This window comes from Zootermopsis nevadensis, unplaced genomic scaffold, assembly GCF_977971745.1.
Source record: "Zootermopsis nevadensis isolate Lab colony 2312 unplaced genomic scaffold, Znev_1.0 Znev_ptg000027l, whole genome shotgun sequence".
NCBI lineage: Eukaryota > Metazoa > Arthropoda > Insecta > Blattodea > Termopsidae > Zootermopsis > Zootermopsis nevadensis.
In genome coordinates this window covers 7183835-7205597 of record NW_028259159.1, presented here as the reverse complement: position 1 = coordinate 7205597, position 21763 = coordinate 7183835, and the positions used below count along the sequence as shown (strand labels likewise).

General features: G+C 39.7%; 1 protein-coding gene across 7 annotated transcripts in view; it reads left to right on the top strand.

Moving 5' to 3' along the window:
- Nucleotides 1–21763, top strand: part of Nipped-A (Transcription-associated protein Nipped-A) — a 45124-nt gene that overhangs the window by 2204 nt on the left and 21157 nt on the right. For 2 of the 7 annotated variants that reach the window (XM_087356659.1, XM_087356660.1), the window contains exons 5-32: nt 295–489; nt 730–896; nt 1718–1953; nt 2259–2463; nt 2854–3030; nt 3530–3711; nt 4115–4269; nt 4358–4582; nt 5134–5444; nt 5943–6082; nt 6419–6585; nt 7045–7190; nt 8163–8307; nt 8929–9080; nt 9604–9701; nt 10356–10460; nt 10708–10883; nt 11297–11494; nt 12347–12532; nt 12852–13050; nt 13758–14047; nt 14328–14511; nt 15103–15335; nt 15672–15801; nt 15927–16159; nt 16659–16820; nt 17938–18195; nt 19257–19380. In XM_087356659.1, the coding sequence (XP_087212785.1) occupies nt 295–489; nt 730–896; nt 1718–1953; nt 2259–2463; nt 2854–3030; nt 3530–3711; nt 4115–4269; nt 4358–4582; nt 5134–5444; nt 5943–6082; nt 6419–6585; nt 7045–7190; nt 8163–8307; nt 8929–9080; nt 9604–9701; nt 10356–10460; nt 10708–10883; nt 11297–11494; nt 12347–12532; nt 12852–13050; nt 13758–14047; nt 14328–14511; nt 15103–15335; nt 15672–15801; nt 15927–16159; nt 16659–16820; nt 17938–18195; nt 19257–19380 (5179 nt within the window). Of the gene's footprint in view, nt 1–294; nt 490–729; nt 897–1717; nt 1954–2258; nt 2464–2853; nt 3031–3529; nt 3712–4114; nt 4270–4357; nt 4583–5133; nt 5445–5942; nt 6083–6418; nt 6586–7044; nt 7191–8162; nt 8308–8928; nt 9081–9603; nt 9702–10355; nt 10461–10707; nt 10884–11296; nt 11495–12346; nt 12533–12851; nt 13051–13757; nt 14048–14327; nt 14512–15102; nt 15336–15671; nt 15802–15926; nt 16160–16655; nt 16821–17937; nt 18196–19256; nt 19381–21763 lie in introns of all 7 variants that reach the window. The other 5 variants (XM_087356663.1, XM_087356664.1, XM_087356662.1 and 2 more) reach the window with 5 other exon arrangements.

Genomic DNA, 21763 nt, shown 5'->3' with positions numbered 1-21763 from the left:
ATCAGTGTTGAATGAAACTATTCTGTCAGTCTAATTCACATGGTTAAATCAGTTCTAAAGATATGGAATTGAAAACAAAAACTCTGTCATTATCACACCAAAGGTGTTACCTGAGGACCAGTTGTTTTACATCATATCAACATTTTATCCATATTATATTTGATTGGGTCATTGTAACAAAATTTATATTTAAAATTGCATGTGAGGTGTAAACTCATTTCATGGAGTAAGATGCTGGAGATACAGAGTTTCATTTCATGAATGTTGTATCACTTGACCTGTCGTCGTTCCCAGATCCAGCACTTGATGCAGTTTGTGAGGACGGTTTACCAGGAATTACCAAATCACATGACAAAGATCTTCGAGCCTCGACCAACACTGAGAGTGAAAGATCTCTCTGAGATCAACATAGAATCCTTGTTAACTGAGACATACACAATCACGACCATTCAGAGTGAGAAGAAAACGGCCGATGGCACCATGATATCAGTAAGTACTTACACACAATGTTCTTCTGTTTCAGTGAAGTAGATTAAGGTTCTTTGTGTGTTGTATTACCTGCTGATCTCATTATGTATCTCTGCTCATTTATGCGCATGAAGTCAGATCCTTACATAAGTCTTTTATGCAGGAAAGTTAATTTGAACATGAAAGCTACAAGAATATTTTGACAATATACATTTGAACTTTGAAGAGAAAACTTGATTTGATGGATTTATAACCTTTCAGTACAACCTGATCCCAAAAGGGGTGTTGTCACTCAAGGTTCTACAGGAGTTGCCCATCATGGTAGTGCTCATGTTTCAAATGTACAAACAAAATGTGCAGCAGGATGTGATCGACTACATTCCCCTTGTCATGACCACGATCACGCTCCAGCCGACACCTCAACAAAGGTGAGCCAGTCACACTCTCTTCTTTTGATGCACACCTCATAGCACATTTCATATGATTAGTGACCATTCTTGTGGTTTTAATTCCATTTGTTGTGTTCTGGATGTGAAAATTGTCATGTTTTGTACAGTGTTACTTTTTATGACACCTCCTGCCATACTGTATATTTTGGACCATTGTTTACCAGACTGGTTTGACATAATATGTTAAGGATCGTTGGCAAGAAATTACTGTCATCAAATTTTTCTCATGGAACCCCATATGTTATCAGAGTTCTGAAGAAGATGGTCTGGGAAACACTGTTCTAAACAGTCAGAGTTGTTTGAATATGTGGTGTAGGCGCTAAAGATTATTATTCCAATTTAACTTTTGTTTGTTGGCGTGTTGTTTATTGCTATCATTTTTAAAATCCTCACTTTTAAGTTTGTTAATCTCCATCAGTGTTTATTGAGGTAGAGAATAAGCAAGTGTGTTTCCAGTCTCCTTGTTGTAAAAGCAATATTTTGAATGCCTCATATGGCTCTGTTTATCTGACTGTTTGAGTAAATGTGGTGATGTGGGACTGTGTTTAAGCCTTCAGCTGCTGGTTGCTTTGGGCCGCTGGTCTGAAAGACCTGTAACATGGAGTTGGTCAATCGGTGTGTTATGTAATTTTACACTTAAATCCTCATTCATTTTTTACATTTTAAGGCTTCCCTTCATTTAAGGTTCTCTTTCAGTAAAATGAAGCCAATAATTTCATTGTCATGTTTTCCTCACTTACTTTTTTGTGTTTATGCTACGTTCTCTCAGTAGTTAAACTAATACATGGTGCTTCTTGAAGGGCAAACCCAGCGTTCAACAAAGAGGTGTTTGTGGACTTAATGGCAGCACAGATCAAGACCCTTTCGTTCCTGGCATACATCGTGCGCATGTACCAGGAGATGGTGGCACAGCACTCAAGCCTCATGGTGAAGGGGCTGCTGGGTATGCTGACAATCTGCCCCATGGAGGTGACACATCTGCGCAAGGAGCTCCTCATTGCTTCCCGGCATATTCTTGCGACTGACCTGCGTGTTAGTGAGTACTGTCATGAAATATATTTTTCAGCTGATATTAATCTTCTTTTATCAGTTCTCCTTTTGGCTTATGATTTGCTACGTTTTGGATAAATAATATAACAACAGGACTCATGTGCAGATTATGAATGAAAATTCTGTATGAAAATCTTTTATGTGATGGAAGAGTGAGATGATTGGTCATGAAAATATGGTTCAACCCAGCACTTGCTAAATGCTGGCAAATGCTGTTTGCTTTTTTCAGATTGGATGTACCAGTAGTATTATGCTGTATATAAATTCTTTATATTGTCTGTTGTATTACAGAGTTTGTACCTTACATGGAGCGGCTGTTTGACGAGAATGTGCTTCTGGGGAAGGGTTGGACCACGCATGAGTCCCTGCGTCCCCTGGCATACAGCACACTTGCTGACCTGGTGCATCATGTGAGACAGCACCTGCCATTCTGTGACCTTGCCCGTGCTGTTCATCTCTTCTCCAAGAACGTCCATGATGAGACATTGCCAACAAGGTGATAGCCAGTGCCATGTATATCCATACTTATTTCAGATATCTATTTGCTGTTTGCATTTTATAGGCTATAAAATTAAAGTCTGTATGCTGAAAATTAGTTTCAAAGTCTTTCTGTAAGTATTTGATATCCTGTGTTTGAATCTAGAGGTATCCATCACCATGTTTATAAAAGCCCAACATTGGACCATATGCTGAGCTGGATTAATCCACTCCATACCTGATGCCTCTTAAGATCTGTTTTAATATTACGGTATTCAAGGCTCCTGGTGTTAATTTGTTGGTTAAAACATAAATACCATAACATAAACAACCTGTAAGACCTCGGCCAACATCTTCACCATGGTCAGAACCTGGTGGTTGTGGTGCTTAATTCTGTGGTGTGTTGCAGCATCCAGACCATGTCCTGCAAGCTGTTGCTTAACCTGGTGGAGTGTATCAGGGCCCGCAGCGAGGAAGAGAAGGGGCAGGGACGTGAGCTGCTAATGAGGATGCTGGAGGTGTTTGTTATCAAGTTCAAGACCATTGCCAAGCTGCAACTGCCTATCCTCATGTCCAGGATAACTCAGTGAGTACTCAGTCTATTGCCTTCAGTTAGAATTGCCAGGGTTTCCCCATCCACCAGGGTCTAAAGGCACAGATCTTTACCTCATTGTGTGGCTGTTGGGCACAGAGATGGAAGTTCACCTTCCTACTTATTTAATTATATCTGTGTGGACTAATTTGGCACTGGCTAATGGTTACAGATGCCTGGATTTAATCCCACTGCAGTTTGCCTGAGTTTTATGCTCTTAATTCTTTGTGTACAGAACAGAAGAGCTGTGAATGCTGTACTGATGTTTCAGATGTGCTTTCTGCCTCCAAAAGCCAATTATAAAGTTATTTTTAATATCATTGTGTTCATATGTGAAATATTTAGCTTTCATTTTGATGGTAGTAACTAATGAACTGTTGGTACAAAGCATGCGAAATCTTCCCAGGACTTCTCGTAAAATAAATGTTCATATTTCAGTAAGGTTGCCAGGTTCTGTGCAAGGTTAGCACTCGTCAGCAGTTATTTGTTACAGCAAGCCCCTGATATCACCAACTGCAGGTGTGACAGTTGGCACTGCACCAGGTGGAACACCAGCCCCAGTCACCCCTGTGGTGGGCACTCCCACAACCCCTACAACTCCTGTCGTAAGTGGGGTGGACCAAGTTAAGACTGAGGATACCAAGCAGCCACCACATGCTCACGCCATAGCAGATGGTGAGTTTTGCATGTCAAGAGAGGAAAGTAATATGGAAGTAACATTGAGAGATTTAAGGTATGAAGATGTGATTGCCGTTCAGCATTCAGTTGGTTCAATGTTAAGTCCATGCTATCATAATGCTATGTATTCCTTAAAAGTTGGGAATATTTTTGACTTAGCTTAGTGACTCTTTACTTAGGAGATAAATAGTCATGACTTACAGTCATGTAAGTTTGCAGTAGATAGATGGAGCTGCTTTTCTGTACCTTAGTCCAATTAGCATTGCATCTTAAATTTTGTATTAAGCTTACTATAAAATAGTTTAAATTTGGGTACAAATGCACTGAGCCATTCATGTCTACTAGTTACTGTGTGTGGATACTGTTAGAATATAATTCCTGGTTTATCCTCCATGTGCAGGGGGCCCACTCCCAGTGAAAGAAGAGAGGGATAAATCACGTTTCGGCTTCCCCACCTCACAGGCTGGAAACTACAGTGTGACAGATTGTCGCGGTCTTGTCAAGACGCTTGTTTGTGGTGTGAAGACCATCACGTGGGGCTGTGCCTCGTGCAAGGTAAGTACTGCTGCACTGTACATTGGCGCATAGCAGCACACTGAATATTGTTCAGCACAAGTTGTACAAAGTCATCATTTGTCTCCAGAACAGCACTGGCGATGCAGGTATTCAGAGCAAGCAGTTTCAGCCCAAGGAGACACTTGTGTTTATCCGACTTGTGAAGTGGGCTATGCAGGCTCTGGACATCTACACTCTTAGCGCGACTCCTCTCGCTCCGGGCACCGTGCTAGCGGGTGGACAGAGGACCCAGTCACCACAAACTGTGCGAACTAAGGAGGAGAAGGAGGTGCTGGAACACTTTGCTGGAGTTGTGAGTATTGCGAGTTTAATAATGCATTCTTCTTTGGGAAACTAGAAAGAGTTTGGTTTTTCAACTTATAGTCCAGGAGACAGAAACAGTTTCAAGGGTTGTATCAGAGTAGGCCTTTTGGAACGATATGTGACATGGAACAAGATAGTCTACTGTAATGGTGGGGTTGGGTATCTGTTGAGTGCACAGGAAGAACCATGTTTCAGAAAAGGATTGGGTTAATTTAATTTGAGAGTGAGCCAGGAGTTAACATGTTATTCATCCTGGCAATCATTATGTTAGTCAGTTGGTTAGTTGAGCAGCCTGTCAGGGAGTTGATCAGCATCTGGTTTGTTATAATAGTTGTCCTGGAGGAGGGCAGAATTTGCTGCTGACCTTGACTGTGTACAGTCCAATGTGTTGGTATGTTCTTTGTTTTTGAATGTGCAGTCCCTTAGCTGTGATGTTTCTTGTTTTGTCATTTAGCAACAAAAAATCCTTTGAACTACAAATCTCATTAATTCAACTTTAGTTTCTTTAATCAACATTTATCTTAATTTTGGATTTTTCAGTTCTCAATGATGAACCCACAGACTTTCCAGGAGATATTTTCCACTACAGTTGACTATATGGTCGATCGTATCTATCGCAACTTTGCGCTGCAGATAGTTGGCAACTCATTCCTCTCAAATCCAACAACATCTCCTATCTTTGCTACGGTGTTGGTAGAATATCTGCTGGAACGGATGGAAGAAATGGGAAGTAATGTGGAACGCAGTAACCTGTACTTGAAACTGTTCAAACTGGTGTTTGGAAGTGTGAGCTTGTTCCCAGCTGAGAATGAGCACATGCTTCGACCACACCTGCACCAGATTGTTAACAGGTATCTAGACTTTGTGATTCCATGTTTAGAGTATGTCATTCAGGTATGGACTTCGCAGTTATTGCTTAGCATTTTGGCATATTTCTTTTTTTGTTTATTCTCTTATTCGCTCATTGTCTATCTGTTTTTCATTCTTTCTGTGTGACCTTGATATATCTGCAGACAAAATTGTTATAGACCCTGCATTGCTTGATTTTTGTGAAATTCGTTTTGAACTGTGTACCACTGCAATTTGACATTTTAAAACATACTCTGTTATCAACATTCTCATCATGGCAGCTATGCTAGCTTCTGAGACGAACAATGCTAGTGTCATTCAGTTTACAATGCTTCTAGTGTTCAGTGTAAGACCCAGTAGTTTTATTTGGTTTCTTTGCACTTTTATTAGGATAATTTTTTATAAAATGAAAAGTTGCAAGGCAGCTGTGAGGATATACTTATTTGTACAGCCTGAAATTTATGTTCTGATTTCTCAGAACCCTGAAATGTCTGCTACAGGTCTATGGAACTGGCGATGACTGCCAAGGAACCATACAACTACTTCCTGTTGCTGCGCGCACTGTTCCGCTCTATCGGTGGAGGAAGCCATGACCTGCTGTACCAGGAGTTCCTTCCACTCTTGCCCAGCCTTCTGCAAGGTCTTCATTTTTTATAGCACATGTTTTCAGTCCTAAAATGAACCCTTTAATCTGCAAACCAGTAGTGAATTTTAACTTATTTTTGAGTGAAAGAGAAAAATAAAATGAGCAGGAATCAGTTATAAATTTTAACATCTCATAATTTAGTAATTAGTTGATTGTTGGGGTGTTTAATGATACTTTTAATTGGTTATGTAACACAAGATGGTTTATTTAATTGTAGTTTATTTAAAGACACTTTTTAGCAGTTTGTTTTATCAAAGAACTGGATCATCATTGTTAATGTTAAAGGAGTAAGTTGCTCAGGAATTAACAGCATTTCTGTGGTCTGTATAGGCCTCAACAGCCTGCAGAGTGGCTTGCACAAGCAGCACATGAAGGATCTGTTTGTGGAGCTCTGCCTGACAGTTCCCGTTCGACTGAGCTCTCTTCTGCCATATCTGCCGATGCTCATGGACCCACTGGTATCTGCCCTGAATGGCTCCTCCACCCTCATCAGCCAGGTAAACCGTATATACATTCAGTTAATGCTTCAACTTTAAAGAAAGGACCTTCTGTAATAGTTGTCTGAATATGTGCTTGAAATATCTCCACATTTATTGAACTCATTTCCATAACACTTAATATAAATGGTTCTCAGTGACATATTTAATGTTGGCTTGTGGTAGACAGTAAACTGACTGCGTAACTTTGGTTTTAGTTCTGGTAGTGGCATTGAAAATCTATTTTTCATGACCACTGTGTCCAAAATGCTTCTGTGGTACCCCAGTTCTCTTATCCAGGGAGCACCTACCGGAGGCTTTGCTAAGAGGAAAGCAGTTGGAGTGTGAACGTCGTCACTGAGGTCCATCAAATACTGGCAACAGTTTCATATTCTCAATAAGAGATTGTCATGTCTTTCATGAAGACTCAATACCTTCTGTCAAGTCAGTAAAGTCTCTGTGTTGTTATGTTGGTAATAGGGTCTTCGTACTCTGGAGTTGTGTGTGGACAACCTGCAACCTGATTTTTTATATGAGCATATTCAACCTGTACGAGCAGATCTGATGCAAGCGTTGTGGCGCACTGTGCACAATCCAACTGACCAGGTGGCACACGTAGCATTCAGGTACAAGCACGTCTGCAGTTGACTGTACTGTGTGGTGTCCAATTATGTATTTAGCTTGAAGAAGTTTTGTTATTATTTCCTCCATTGTATTACAATTTTTTGTTAAGTGTTGTTAAGTAAAAGTTACTAGAAGATTTAAACAACTGGTAGTAATAAGTTAAATTATCACTCATAAATAGGTTAGATCATAAAATTCAAATGAAGCTGAAATCAGATAGTAAAATTCAGGCTCCTACATTATCAATAGCTACCTGTGGACAGTCTGATCTTTTTTGAAGTGCTTCCGTGTAGTTGTTTGAGAGAAATTCTTCAGTGGTGGAAAGTAGGTTATATAACCCTTCTCCTGAATTTCTCGTGATGTTCCTTACGTCTCATCGGATGCTATGTAATATGTGCAGTTGATGAAACATTGTTAAGTAATCCATAACTGCAAGTGAAATTTTTGAGTAGTCGTGCATTTCCGGTTTATTATTTGATAGTGATCTTGTTATTCGTTGCAAAAAGTGAACTATTGACAGTGTCATTATCTGTAAATAAACTAAATAACCATTTGTTATTTGAAATTGTTCACATACCCACAACTTTTGTTTGTGTCACAGTCCAGTTGTGTAACTGGGGCTTGTTTGAGAAATCCCTTAACAAGTGCCACATTTTGTTGTTGCCGTACTTTATGGAGCACACTTAAGTTTTGGCTGCATTTGACACTTTGTCTAGTTTTGCTCTCTCACGTTAGTCAGTATCCACACAGAAGAACCTTAAACTTCCTGAACTTAAAGCAGGAGTGCTAGCTAACCTTTCAACCATGACTTTAATCTCTCTTTGTCTTGTCCTGGGTAGTTAATTACATATTTGAATTCATGGTCCCTGTTCCTCAATCCAACCATGTCATTTGTACACAACAGGGTTAAGCATTTGCAATTTGGAAGATACATGAAATCAGGGGTGTACAGTTGTGTCCTTGGTTCATTGCAGGGTCCTGGGAAAATTTGGTGGGGGCAACCGGAAGATGATGATTGAGCCCCAGAAACTTGAGTACAATGACAGGGAGACGCCTGGTCCTGCGATAATTGCATATTTTCAGGAGCACTCTAGACCCATAGACTTTCCTGTGGAGAAGGTATAGTATTCATGCCCTCATATTTGTCAGTGACTTGCACATTATCACACAGAAGCGAGGTATGGACTAGAGGAATGCCAATGACTAACACCACGTTTGTGCAAAGCAGTAACTTAAAAAATAATGTCGGAATTTAATTTATTGATGTCTACAATACCTGAAGGATGTGGGATATTATCTTTGCCATCTCAATTTCTTCATCTGGACTGTTCAAGTTGACAGAGAGCACAGACTCAAGACCCGAAATATGTACAGAATATGCTAATTACAGCAAGTGCCATAGACTATACAAAAATTATATACTTGTAATTAATTTTTATTTTACTGTTGAGATTTGTCAAACTTGTTTCCACTTACAAAATAAAAGTCTAGTCAATGATATGTTGGTGTCCATGAAACTCAAAGATTCTGGAAATACACTGTATAAATATGACATGCGCCCTGATGTGGAGAAAAGGTGTTTAGAGTATTACAGTAAGTGCAGTACTTGAAAGTATTATAACGATGCCATATGCAAGTTACTCTAACTAAAACATTTGACTTCCCTTACCAGTGAATCTGGCCTGCGTTGTCATGTGTTGTCACTCGTTATAACTTGAAACTGTTGCTTATGTGTTTCAGGTCGTGGAGACAGCATTTAGTGCTCTGAAGTCAAGCACGACGGATCCGTTCTACCGTCGTCAGTGCTGGGAAGTAATTCGCTGTTTCTTGGTGGCATCCCTGAATCTTAATGATGATAAGAATACAGTGCAGCAGCTTTTCTCCTGTCCAAGGTATATAACAGCAGTTGGAGGCAGAAGAATATTGTCAAACTAACCACATTCTTGATATTAAAATGGTGTACAAAATAAAAGATGTTTTTCCAGCCTGATGGTACTAACATGACATAATAGATTGTTAACCACTGGCTTTTCATCACAGAATTGTAAGCTAAGTCCCAAGGCAGTCTTTGATGGATTGATAGTGAGGAAAGTGGCAGTGGTATAGATTTTTCTCTGAACACCCAGAACTCGGTATTTACTTGTCATCATCAGCGGCTGGTACAGTGAGCCCGTAAGAGGCTGTATCACAATTAGTTTGTGTTTAGTATCCTGCCAGTACCAGGTGGCTTCTATAAGTAATGCATTTCTTTGTCATATCATAAACCCAGATTTCCCATTTGCTCTGTCCCTCGTACATCAGTTTCTGATTTAGGAAGCAGCTACTGCATTGGCCACTGTTGTGACCAACATTTCGTACATTGAACATTAGGATGTGAGTGTAATTATCTTTACTCATTGTGATTCGCTGTTGCAGTTTTGATGATCCACATGTGAAGATCTCCCCAATCCATGGGATTCCCTACAGACTGCAGGACAAGCAAGCCAGAGCCACTCACCAGATGGCAGTCACAGGCAAGTTCATCCATTTGATAGTTGATATGGTGTCAGTAGCTTCTGTGAGTAATCAGGCTGTCAGGCACTTTCTGCGTTTAATTTGTTACCTAATTGCTGTTAATCTTGTAATGAAAAATTGAGTAAATTGCTTAATTAACTTCTTTTCTGAATTATAATGCCATTATTGAAAGAAGAAGAAGAAGAAAGTGTTGAAGACCTTTTGTCCTGAAAAGTAGTAAATGTTTTTAATAAAATAAAGAACTTATCTATTTGTGTCCTGAAATTTCTTGTATTCAGACTACAAAGAAATAATCAAGAATGTGATTTTTCTTTGCCAGTGTAAGGAACCACATTTTGAGGCTGACTGCCATATAGGGCTATAATTGAGAATGCATGGAGTTTTCCTCCATGCTCCCACTGCCTCATGGCATTTTGCTTAGTCACAAGGATAACTTCAGCTGATATAGTGAACCATTAAATGTTTAAAAATCATAATCAGTGTTGGTTTTCTGCAAGTCCACATGGTGTTAAAACCCAAAAGACCACTGTGAGAACCTGAAATCTCTCTTAAAAACCATATCTAATATGTGAACTTGTTGAAAGTGTGTCTGACATACTTATGTCTGCTTTATATCTGGAAAAACCAGTAAGGCCTGTTTTGTATGTTGGTAGGAATGTTTGTTGCTGCAGCCATAAAAGAGTTACGACAGTGTGTTTTGCCAACTATGGTGTTCCTTGTTAGTCACTACACAATGGTGGCGATATCACAGCAAGCTGGTGAGTTCAGTTTTATAAATTTAGACTGTTCGACATTGAAACAATTTATATTACTGATGGTGAAGTTTCCACCTTTGCTTCCAGAAGGTATTATAAAGTGGCATTACTGATGGTGATATGGAAAATAAATCTAATTGATATGGCTACCTCTTGCTCCTTGTCAGTTGAATTCACCTTAGTAGTAGTAGAAGTGCTGCAGATGTTGGCTGTGTTGAAGTGGCTTGCCATTTCTTAATCTTTTATTTAGGTCCTTTCTCCATGACATCAAAACAGGCGAACCTGAAGGGCATGGACCCACTGGTGCTTATAGACTCCCTCGCTGTCATAATGGGGCATGAGGAGAAGGAGCTGTGTAAGCCGGGACACCTGGCACTCGTTCTTGTCTTGGAGACAGCGATCAACATCCTCGGCTCCAAACAGAAGGCAAGCAAACTATTCGTAAAATATCCACTGAATGGTTGAATGGAGAACATGAACCAAAATACAGTCTGAAGGATGTAGACTGGGACAGTGTCTCGTCTTGTTTTATGTTGTAATTCTTTTTATTCTTATTGTTTATCCTCCCCCTTCCCTTGCATCTTTCTCTACTTTCTTCTGTTCCTGCTCCTTTATTCTTCACTTGCTGTGTCATCTTTTTTTCTGTTTCCTTACCTCATCCATTCCTTCCTTTTGTTCTTAATGTGCTCTTAACTTTCATCCCCTCCTTTTCTTTCTTCTTTCACTCCTGTTTCTTCATCTTATCCTCTTCTTTACCTGCCTTCCTTACTCTTCTCTGAAAGGTATGTAGAAATGCAGAAACAAACAAGTGACATGTATAAACAGTGCTTCTCTTCCAGGCATGCCAACTGCCCCTGATGGAGTATCTGGCAGAGCGCATGTGTTCACTGTGCTATGAGCGAGCCTGGTACGCTAAGCTGGGTGGCTGCATTGCCATAAAGTTCCTGGTTGAGCGCATGGCAATGCGGTGGGTACATGAACATCTGTTCCTGTTTCTCACTGCCCTGCTGTTCGTCATGATGGATCTCACTGGAGAGGTCTGTTCATCTTTATACCTGTCACTGGGACGGTGTTACTGTTCGTATTTCGGGGGTCCTGAGCTGTGAGGTTTTTGTGGTTGTCTTCAATGCCTCCAGGCAAATGGTTCATATACAATAATACTTTCACTTCCATCCAGTATGCCCTTTTATCACACATTACTGTCCAACATACATGGCATGTGTGGTGCAGTTTTAACTCATGTCTGTTGTCTCAGTCATCAACTTTGAAGATGATTTTCTTGATAGTGTGCAAGGAGGAAACTATGTTTCACGTTAGTAAGATGGTGGTCATAAGTTTACATTTTCCCGGTATGTATGTATACATACATATATATATATATATATATATATATATATATATATATATATATATATCTCAATTCAAATCACTGAGGAATGGTCATTATTTATTTCATTACTATACGTAGTTCTCAGTGCTATAATAACTTTGCTACTATTGCCATGAATAAATAAATACCTGTTTGTATTGAAACAGAGATTGACTGTTGGGAATGTTCTGCATAAATTGTTAAAACCGTCCAAGTTGGAAGGGTTTTAATATGTCATAAGCTTGATTCAGAATATACGGCTTTCGCAGAGGTACTTAAATGACTAGAATACTATAAAATCATGCATACAAACAAAACTGTTTACACATTAAATAACACTTTGTGCCAAACGTGTTATGACCTCAAGAGGTCGTCATCACATTGCGTGGGTATTACCGTCGGTTTTAATGTCAGCTGACATTAAAACCGACAGTAATGCATAGTTATTAAAGTATTATTAAATTGACCTAGGACAGACATTCCATTATTATGTGTTGATGGTGGTCGCTGCCTCGTGTAGGTTTCAAGTGGTGCTATTGACATGGCGAAGGCAAACCTGGAAAAGATGCTCACTAGTTGTGCTGCTCCAGTTGAGAGAGATGGAACTAATGATGATGTGGTGAATGCACAGCAGAAGAGTCTCTTTGAAGTGACACATGAGCTTGTGCGGCAAGTTACCAGCCCTAATAGTCTCGTCAGAGAGCAGGTAAATATTAACCATTAGGTGCAGAACTCTGATTATTTATTACATACAGAATAATTTATAGCCAAATGGAACAAGAAATGTATTGATGCACACCTCAGTGTATTTTTGATGGATTGTACAAAAGTGTAAATGAGAAATTGTCAAAATACATTTGCTGAAGAATTCTGTGCCAAGCCACTGCAGACTTGCCCAATTGGAATAGAGCAGTATTTGTTGCTAATAAATTGCTGTACATCAGTAGTTGTTTAATATATTGAAGTTGTATTTGTAGAAGATATTTTTTATTAAATATGTACTAAGAGGTAATGTTGTGCCGAAGGCGATGCGTTCTCTGGAGGTCCTGGCACGTATCCAGAACAAAACAGTGACTGAGGTAATGGAGCCACACAAAGAGGTCCTCCAAGACATGATACCACCCAAAAAACACCTCTTGCGCCACCAGCCAGCCAACGCACAGATTGGCATCATGGATGGCAACACTTTCTGTACCACGCTGGAGCCACGACTCTTCACTATCGGTGAGTGGCAGAAGTGCAAGTGAGTAAGGTTTCCATCATTCTAAAACACCAAAGTATGTGATGGTATAGGTCTGTTCCTGAGGTTGAAAAAGCCTTGGGCTTTGCCTCCATGCCCTCAATGTAGCTTCATCGTGTGTTGATTACACACAGAAGCAAGTTAAATGCAAAAGTAATTATATACCAGTTGTCTGTATGTACATGAAACTTGGGTTTCTTACCTTGACAGATGAATATACTTGAGGATGTTTGACAAGAGAAAGTTGGGGAGAATTTGTAGTCTTAAGAAACTTTAGGTAACAGAAAGATGAAGGAAAAATTTAATGAGGTGCATCATAATTTGTACTCTTTGTCAAGTATTTTTATGGCATGTAAATATTTTAAAATTGCATAAGTTGGCTATGTAGCAGGCATGGGAAAAGAATACATGAAAACAAAATTGTGTTTAGAAAACCTCTTGGGCAGAGATATTTTCAAAGATAGGTTTAAATGGAAGTATAATATAAAAATGGATTTTAGGAAGTAGAATGTGAACAGGATTAAACAGACACAGAATAGAATCCTGTGGTGGACTTTGCAAAACTTTTGGTTTCATAAAATTTCTTGACCATCTGGGTAATAAATAATCCGGTTGTTTCAGTTGTGTGACATTAAAATGTGTTGCCCCTCTCATTGCGATATTTCCTATCCAGTCATGCACTCTGTTCCAGACCTGACCATCATAGAGCACAAGGTGTTTTTCCATGAACTGTTGTCCCTGTGTGAGACAGAGGACGCTGTCCTCAACAAGCTACCGTGTTACAAGTCGGTGACAAATCTTGTCCCTTTGCGTAAGTCTGCGCTTCAGGCTCTCGCTGCCTGCCACTACATCCAGTCCTGCCGAGAGAAGATATTCCCAGTTTTGTATAAAGCCCTGGAGCAGTCAAACCCAGAACTTCAAGAGGCTGGCTTTGAGTGCATGAAGAAGTTCATTGGAGGCTTCCAAATTGATATGGAAATGGTGAGTGCTCACAAGTGGGGAATGGGAATATTATCTTACATCATATTGTGAAATGCTCAGAAAGTGCATTCAGGGACAAGTTACACTTGAAATGTCTAATATACCAGGATTCACTTTCAGTTGCTTCGTCTCATTACAGCACTGTTGGTAGAACACACTGCCCTAAAGTTCCAGTACATTTATAATTGTCATTAATATTTGTATAATCAGCATGAAGACATAAGAAGTGTGTACTATAAGATCAAGATTATCTTCATTTTTGCACTGTTGATTATTCTAGGTTCACACAGTGATGCGTCCACTGCTGATGACACTGGGAGACTACCGCAACTTGAGCCTGAATGGGGCAAAGCGCCTGTCATACCTGACCCAGCTGTTTCCATCAAGTTTTAATGAGAAGCTTTGTGAGCAGCTGTTGCAGCACCTTAAGAAACTGTTGGAAGTTGCCATTCTGGCCCACAAAGGTAACTGAGGAAGGTAGTGTTTGGCATGTTCCTGTAAATGGTGATGGGTGTGGAAGTGATGAAACTAGAAAATCCCTCATTTCTTTACTGAGAAGTACAAAATAGACTGCTTAGGTCACAATATAGTGGTGATAAGAAGTAGCATTTGGGTATTTTGCTACAAATTTAGTGCAAAGTATTCTGAGTCTGTCCTATCAACGCCATCATGGCTGGTAGTCAAATTTATCATCGTCACTTAACTAAAAAATGTGAATTTTCGGTATTCATAGTACCTCAGCTCTTCCACAGGTGAAATTCGAGCTACTTGCCAAGGCCTCTGTGTAACTTGCCCAGCCTGTCCTGCCTTAACACTGACAAATGAAATTTATTTTCCATTTCATGAAAATTGCATCGTATTTTATAAATACCTGAGTATGTGATTTACAGAAAATCATTCCCTTCAGATACATGCTGTGACAGCATCTTTAGAATGGGTGTTGACGACTTCCACATGCCTTCCCATTCGTCATTTACAACATACAAAATGATAATAATCCATTGATACAGAATAAAATGGTGAGGTTAGGAGTTCCCTGGTCTTTGTTCTCATAGGCGTGTCAAAGAGTGGAGAGAATGAGCAGAAGATAGCGACCATTATCGGAATCTTCCACCAGATTCCTGCCGCGACGCCAAAGTTCATCGACGTACTGTGTCGCCTGGTACTGCAGACAGAGAAGAGCCTACTGGTGGAGGCGAGTTCTCCGTTTCGGGACCCGATGATCAAGTTTCTTTTGCGCTTCCCACAGGAGACCATTGACCTGTTTCTGCATGACAACAACATCAAGGTGATACATAATTCTGTGAATTACAGTCTGAATATGCAAACTCATGACAGAAATATAATTTTCATTATTGTGTGTCACTTTCTTTTCTTCCATACACACCCATTTTTAAACACTGTTTAACCTTTTCACACACATTGTTCATGATTTATATAGTGACTTAAGCATTAGAAGATTAAACCATGTAATGCTATATGTCTTTTTCAAAGGCATTGAACATCATCTTTGCGCTCTCAGTATGCCTTTGTCATACTTAGCATAGACACAGAGGCAACTTAAGCACATGATAAAGTATAATCGTGCATGTTGTAGTGTCTCTTCCTTACAATGTTTCTGCAGGATCAGCAGTGGAGTCGCTGCTTGCAGTTCCTGATGAAGCACAAGGATGGGAAGCGCTTCCGAGATGTTCTGCAGAACAGCAGCGCACGGCTTATCAGCCTGGTGCTTGGGAACAGTTCTCTTCAGCCAGGTAGGCTGCTTACTGGTGTGATGTTTCAGTGGTGATGACTGTCGTTTGATGGTTCTGAAGATACTTGATATGCAACACACTACAAATTCGCTATTGATTTCAGATATCTTTTTTTATGCTTGTAGCTACTCTAATAACAGTGATACCAACCATCAGCTTCTCAAGGAGTACTCTGATTCATGGTGTTAGTGGTCTCAGAGTAACAGATCTGATTTATTCCGCAGTGGACAAGCGAGAGATGCAGTACCAGAGCATACGCATCACGTCATTACTTATAAAGATGGATGATCAGTGGTTGTCATCACAACATCAGCTTGTGAATGCCTACAAGCAGATCTGGTGTGATGACCAGTATCAGGTACAGAACTTTATGTGAAGTAAGTTAGAGACACGGTGGCCACATATCCATGCCTCTTGCTGCTGCTTGCAAAGATGGATGATCAGCGGTGTTGCCACAACGCCAGGTCTGGTGTTAGGAACTCTGTTTTGAGAGTTTTTGATTTTAATTTTAAGGCGTGCCTTTGGAATATCTTTTGATTTCCTCGACAGATGATCGTACAATATTTGGTGTACGACAGAATATAGATCTTATTATGATCTAAAAGTGTTATTTGAAACATCTTTAAATACAGTGAATATTTGGTGGAATAAAGAAAGAAATTTATAGCTGTGCAGTGTGATGTCTGTGGTGAGTTAGCTTAGTAACAGTAGATGTGTATCTGAAGTGAATTAATACCAAGACAGTCAGGTACGCAAATTCCCAAGGAATATATTTATAAAATGTCTCTACTTCAGTGGAACACAACAGTCCTGTTATGTTAGAAGTGAACAGGACTGCATTTTTGTTTGTCCAGCAGGAGTTCCACAGAAAGGTGGACTGTGTGGATTACCAGCATTGGAAGGAACCAAAACTGATCGTGAAGATCCTCCTGCACTTCTTCTGCCACCACCCGAACAACATTGACCTGCTGTTTCAACTGCTGCGTGCCTTGTGTGAAGGATTTATACCGGACTTCCAGGTTTGTCACATCAATTCACTGGGAGCTCTTGAATTTTGTCCTTACCATGTTCACTGTGAAGCAAGTCTAGACAAAGAAGTGATATACAGTAAAACCCCTCTAGTTGGACACCCCTATATCCTGGACACCCCTTTATATTGGACACTTTTAATTGGAACCGGCGAATATCCTATAATTTTACATGTCCATAGTACCCTATATCTTGGACACCCCTTTATCCTGGAACTTGAACACCTCTTTTGTTGTAAGTTGGACAGGTTCGTGCACTTAACTCCGATGCTTTTCGGGGAAACTTTTTCAGTTACGTATTTTGTTATTTTGAATTTCTGACTGATGAATGCTTCCTCTCTGGAGGATTATCTTATGGACATTGAACCCAGCACTGGAATGCATTTCAAGTGTTTGACTATTCTTTTGCTGAACCCTTAACTGGACTACAGTATCGCAGAAGACACAGTTTTAACTCTGCTAGCATTTGAGTTCAGACTGTTAACAGAAATGGAATTTTTGTTTTTGCGATGGGGAAGCGAAAATTGGTGGAATTAACTTTAGGAAATGTTATTGAGGCTGGGGTGTAATGTGCAATGCATGGGAGTGGGCTTCAAAAGATTATTATTATTAATACTATTGTCATTAATTCTTAATTTAAGTAAGCCTACAGCAGTTAGTGTATGTAAGTAAATAGACTATATTGTCATTAGACCACAATCGATATTTATCTTTCCCTCTATCTTGGACACCTCTGTAAGTTGGACACATTTTCGTGGAACCCCAAGTGTCCAACTTAGAGAGGTTTTACTGTATTCTTGTGATATACATTTATTATATTAAAGAAAAAATAATTCAATGTTGAAGTGGAACATCATTCCAGATACTGGAAATTCTTGGCATGAAGGGTTGGATCCATGGATTTAATTTGTGTTTTTCCCATATGCATGTAGGAAACTTCTTCTTCTTCTTAAAATGTAATACTGGTGTCCCTCATTAACTTTCTCAGTTCCTCTAAAACACAAATAAGTATCCGTACTCCAATCCATATTTAGCCAATAAAAGTTGAAAGTCCATTGTTTTTATGTTGCCATGTGGTCCTGTGGATGAGACTGTTGAACTATTTTAGTTCCTGCGGGACTTCCTGGAGAACGTGGTGGCCCAGAGCTACACCATAGAGTGGAAGCGGTCTGCCTTCTTCCGCTTTGTCGAGCTCTTCCCAAGCCCAACGATATCCCAGGAACTCAAGTCAAAGATACTGCAGATGGTACTGATCCCCTGCTTTGCTCAGAGCTTTGAGCGTGGGGAAGGAGAAAAGCTGGTTGGCAGCCCTGCATCACCTGACCAAGACAATCCAGACAATGTGGTGTCTGTCTTCATCAGCAAGGTCAGGACTGCTTTACTGAGTTACTTATTCAAGTCCTTGTAGAACCCAAGGGTTCACTACCACATTCAGAAAACCTGCATTTCGGCCCCATCCACTTCTCTCCATTACATCATGTTTCAGAAAGGTCTATTCTAGTCTTATTCTCCCATCTGTGCCTTGGTCTTTAATATCAAAACCAGCAAGAGCAGAATTCTCTCAGATTCAGATGTGTTTCTGTGTTGGAGACTTCTGTCACATCGTAGTGTATCTTGTCACAGTTGGTTAGATGGTTATCATAATATGATACCATTAGAGACTGGTAAGTTATTCCAAACACTGATTGATACACCTGAACTCTAAGGTAGGCCGCACACCGGCATGCGTCAAGACATGTAACAGTCAAGACACGATGTCTGCGACATGATGCAAAGAAAGAAGCACAATTGAAACGAATGAGATTATGAAAACCGCCTCACACCGGTCTGAGGCATGATGCTGACATCAGCTTCATGCTGCAGACACATGCAGCAAGACTCGGCATGTTCCTTTTCTGTGCGTCAGGACTGAGACATCAGTACTCGAGGAACAGCACCAGTGTACGTTATCGACATGAGTGAAGAGCAAATAAATATTAAAATAGTGCAGACGGTTGAGAAATTCCCGGTAATATACGATTATTCGTCCCCGGGCCACTCAAACAAGGAGGAGGTTGATAAAGCTTGGCATGTAGTTTCAAAAGGAGTAAACAGATGGTAAGTGCACTGATTAATTTTATTTTAATGAGCTAATGACTGAATTAACTATTATACACTTTGAGCATAAGCTCGTTTCTTACAAGTCTGCTCTTAATCACACATAAAACTGGACGACGTCATGTCATCAACTAGAGAAGATGTGATAAGACGCAGACACATGCTACTTCGGTGTGCGGACTTGAGTCTGAATCACGAATGAAGCAAGACTGCATCTTTTGTCTCATGTCTTGATGCTTGTCTTGACGCAGTTGGTGTGCGGCCACCCTAAGTGCTCAGAAAGGGGGCAGAGTCATGTGGAGGCTCATGTCTGAGTTTGTTGTGTTTCAGGTGATTGATCCAGAAAACCCATTTGGCAGCTCGGATGCTGTGCGGATTCTGTTGCTACAGTTCTCTTGCCTGCTGGTTGAGCAAGCATCACCCCACATCCATGACGCAGCGAACAAACGTCAGGGTACCAAGCTGTCTGTATAACTTTGCGCTCTGTAGTGCCTGTAGTAGGTAGAGCAGAATGCTGTGACTGCTAGGCTCTTGTGCCACTGCTCACATGACCATGTTGCTAATTAACCAATGTTAAGTGCAAAGAAGGTCTCAGTAGCTTCAGGAATTGGGGATTTGTGATCCAGGAATAAGGTCCTGGACTGTGTAATAAATACGAGGATTAACTTACAGTGTTACCAATTTGTTTTAATACAGTACTTTTATTTTCCGTCGTTACACAAGCTTATTGTTAAAATCATATAAAATTTTCACATAAAATTGTTACATTTTAAAATTGACGACATGTTTCGATATACAATTCTATCATCGTCAGGTCTATCAAAATTAAAATTAAAATCTGGTGTATCTGTTGCTCTGCTTATATTGCTTATGTTTTATCCGTTTTTATTACATCTCCAGGCTTCTTTCATTTAATTTTGGAGACGCGTCTGGGTGCCTATATCGGGTTGTGTGTGAGGTGCGTGTCCGTTGTTATTGAATGGCAGACGCATGCAATTAAGATATAAGCTGTACAATTGTCAAATAAATTGCATATATCAATTATTAAATTTAAAACGTAAGGTATTGAAGTGCAATGCTAATATTAGGTTTAACAAATTATGTTTAAAGGAGAGAATAACACCGAAATATGTAAAAATCAAAATGCTGTCTGCCATTCAATAACAACGGACACGCACCTCACACACAACCCGATATAGGCACCCAGACGCGTCTCCAAAATTAAATGAAAGAAGCCTGGAGATGTAATAAAAACGGATAAAACATAAGCAATATAAGCAGAGCAACAGATACACCAGATTTTAATTTTAATTTTGATAGACCTGACGATGATAGAATTGTATATCGAAACATGTCGTCAATTTTAAAATGTAACAATTTTATGTGAAAATTTTATATGATTTTAACAATAAGCTTGTGTAACGACGGAAAATAAAAGTACTGTATTGAGGAACACAAGCATGATGCAATTAAGATATAAGCAATTTGTTTTAATTCATCATTGCAGGATGCAGAGTTATTGATTGTGAAATCAGGTGATACATATATTTAACACTAAGCTTTACAGTGTTAAGTGGTATCAGATGATAGGTTGATGATGCATAATGAATTGGAAAGGATGTGAAAAGTTAGGATACTATCCTGATATTTCCTGAAGGGACTGACAGTAGACCTTAGCCAGGATAACTGGTGCCCATGCTGAGATTTGAACCTAGGGTCTCCTGAATACTAAGCAAGAGTGCTAACCTCTCTACCTAAGTGTTAATAATCCCCCCCCAGGCTGCAGGGTCAGATTATAAAACTATGCAAGAAGCATGTAGCTTTGATTAAACTTCCCACTTTATTCTCATGCCCATGTAATCCTTCACTGCTGTAAGATGTAATGGTGTAACCAGTCACAGTATTCTGCTGGTAGGTTGTAGGTGCATGTTCTTGTGTGGGAGAAACATGATTCGGTCCTCGCTGCAGCATCAGGTAATTGTAGCATGTGTCTGTGATGAAATTACATGAATGTTTGGTGCTTTGCAGGATTGAATGCTCTGTGGCATAAACCTTGCCTGTTAGTAATTTGTAGAGATGCTACTGAAAATTATAAATTAATAATTTGTCAGTTAACTTCCGTAATAAAATATTCAGACAACAGGAATAAACTATGGTAACAGTTTTTGAAATTTTATCAAAAGGAACATTGTGGTTTGTACAGGGTCTCTAGTATTAGGGTTGTGAAACCTAAGATGTAAGAACTGAAAGCAATGATGGATGGTGGCTAGTAATTCAGTACTTGCACAGCTGAAAAGATTTCATTGCAGAATCCTAAAGAATGCATATAGAATTTTGATGGGAATACTCAGAAGGATATTGGAGGATGACATTAAGATGGATCTTAAGAAAATTAGTTGTGAGGATAGGCAATGGATGGAAGTGACTCAGGATAATGTTTAATAAGGATCTTTGGTGTTAGTGGTGTTGAACCTTTGTGTTGTACTACCAGAGGATTGCATTTTTTCTCATAAATTCTAGTGTAATTTTCTCCATAAGATTAAATGTTTTGTACAGAATCTATTTGCGATCAAATTCCTTGTCCCTAGCCACTGTGCTTCCTCAGTTATTGCTGTCAGTCAGAATGGTAAAAATTAAGGATTATGTGTGCTCTTAACATTGTCATAGTAATAATTAATGTCTCTACCACCTCAGCAGTTTGTTGTCATTCATTAAGAAGTGTGTTGAAATCAAGGAGGTTGTGAAAGCCTTGACACTTAGTTTTGATCAGGTGATGAAATGCATACAGAATTTTCATGGGGAAACCTGTAACAAGGTGGTCTCTACTGTTACTGCAG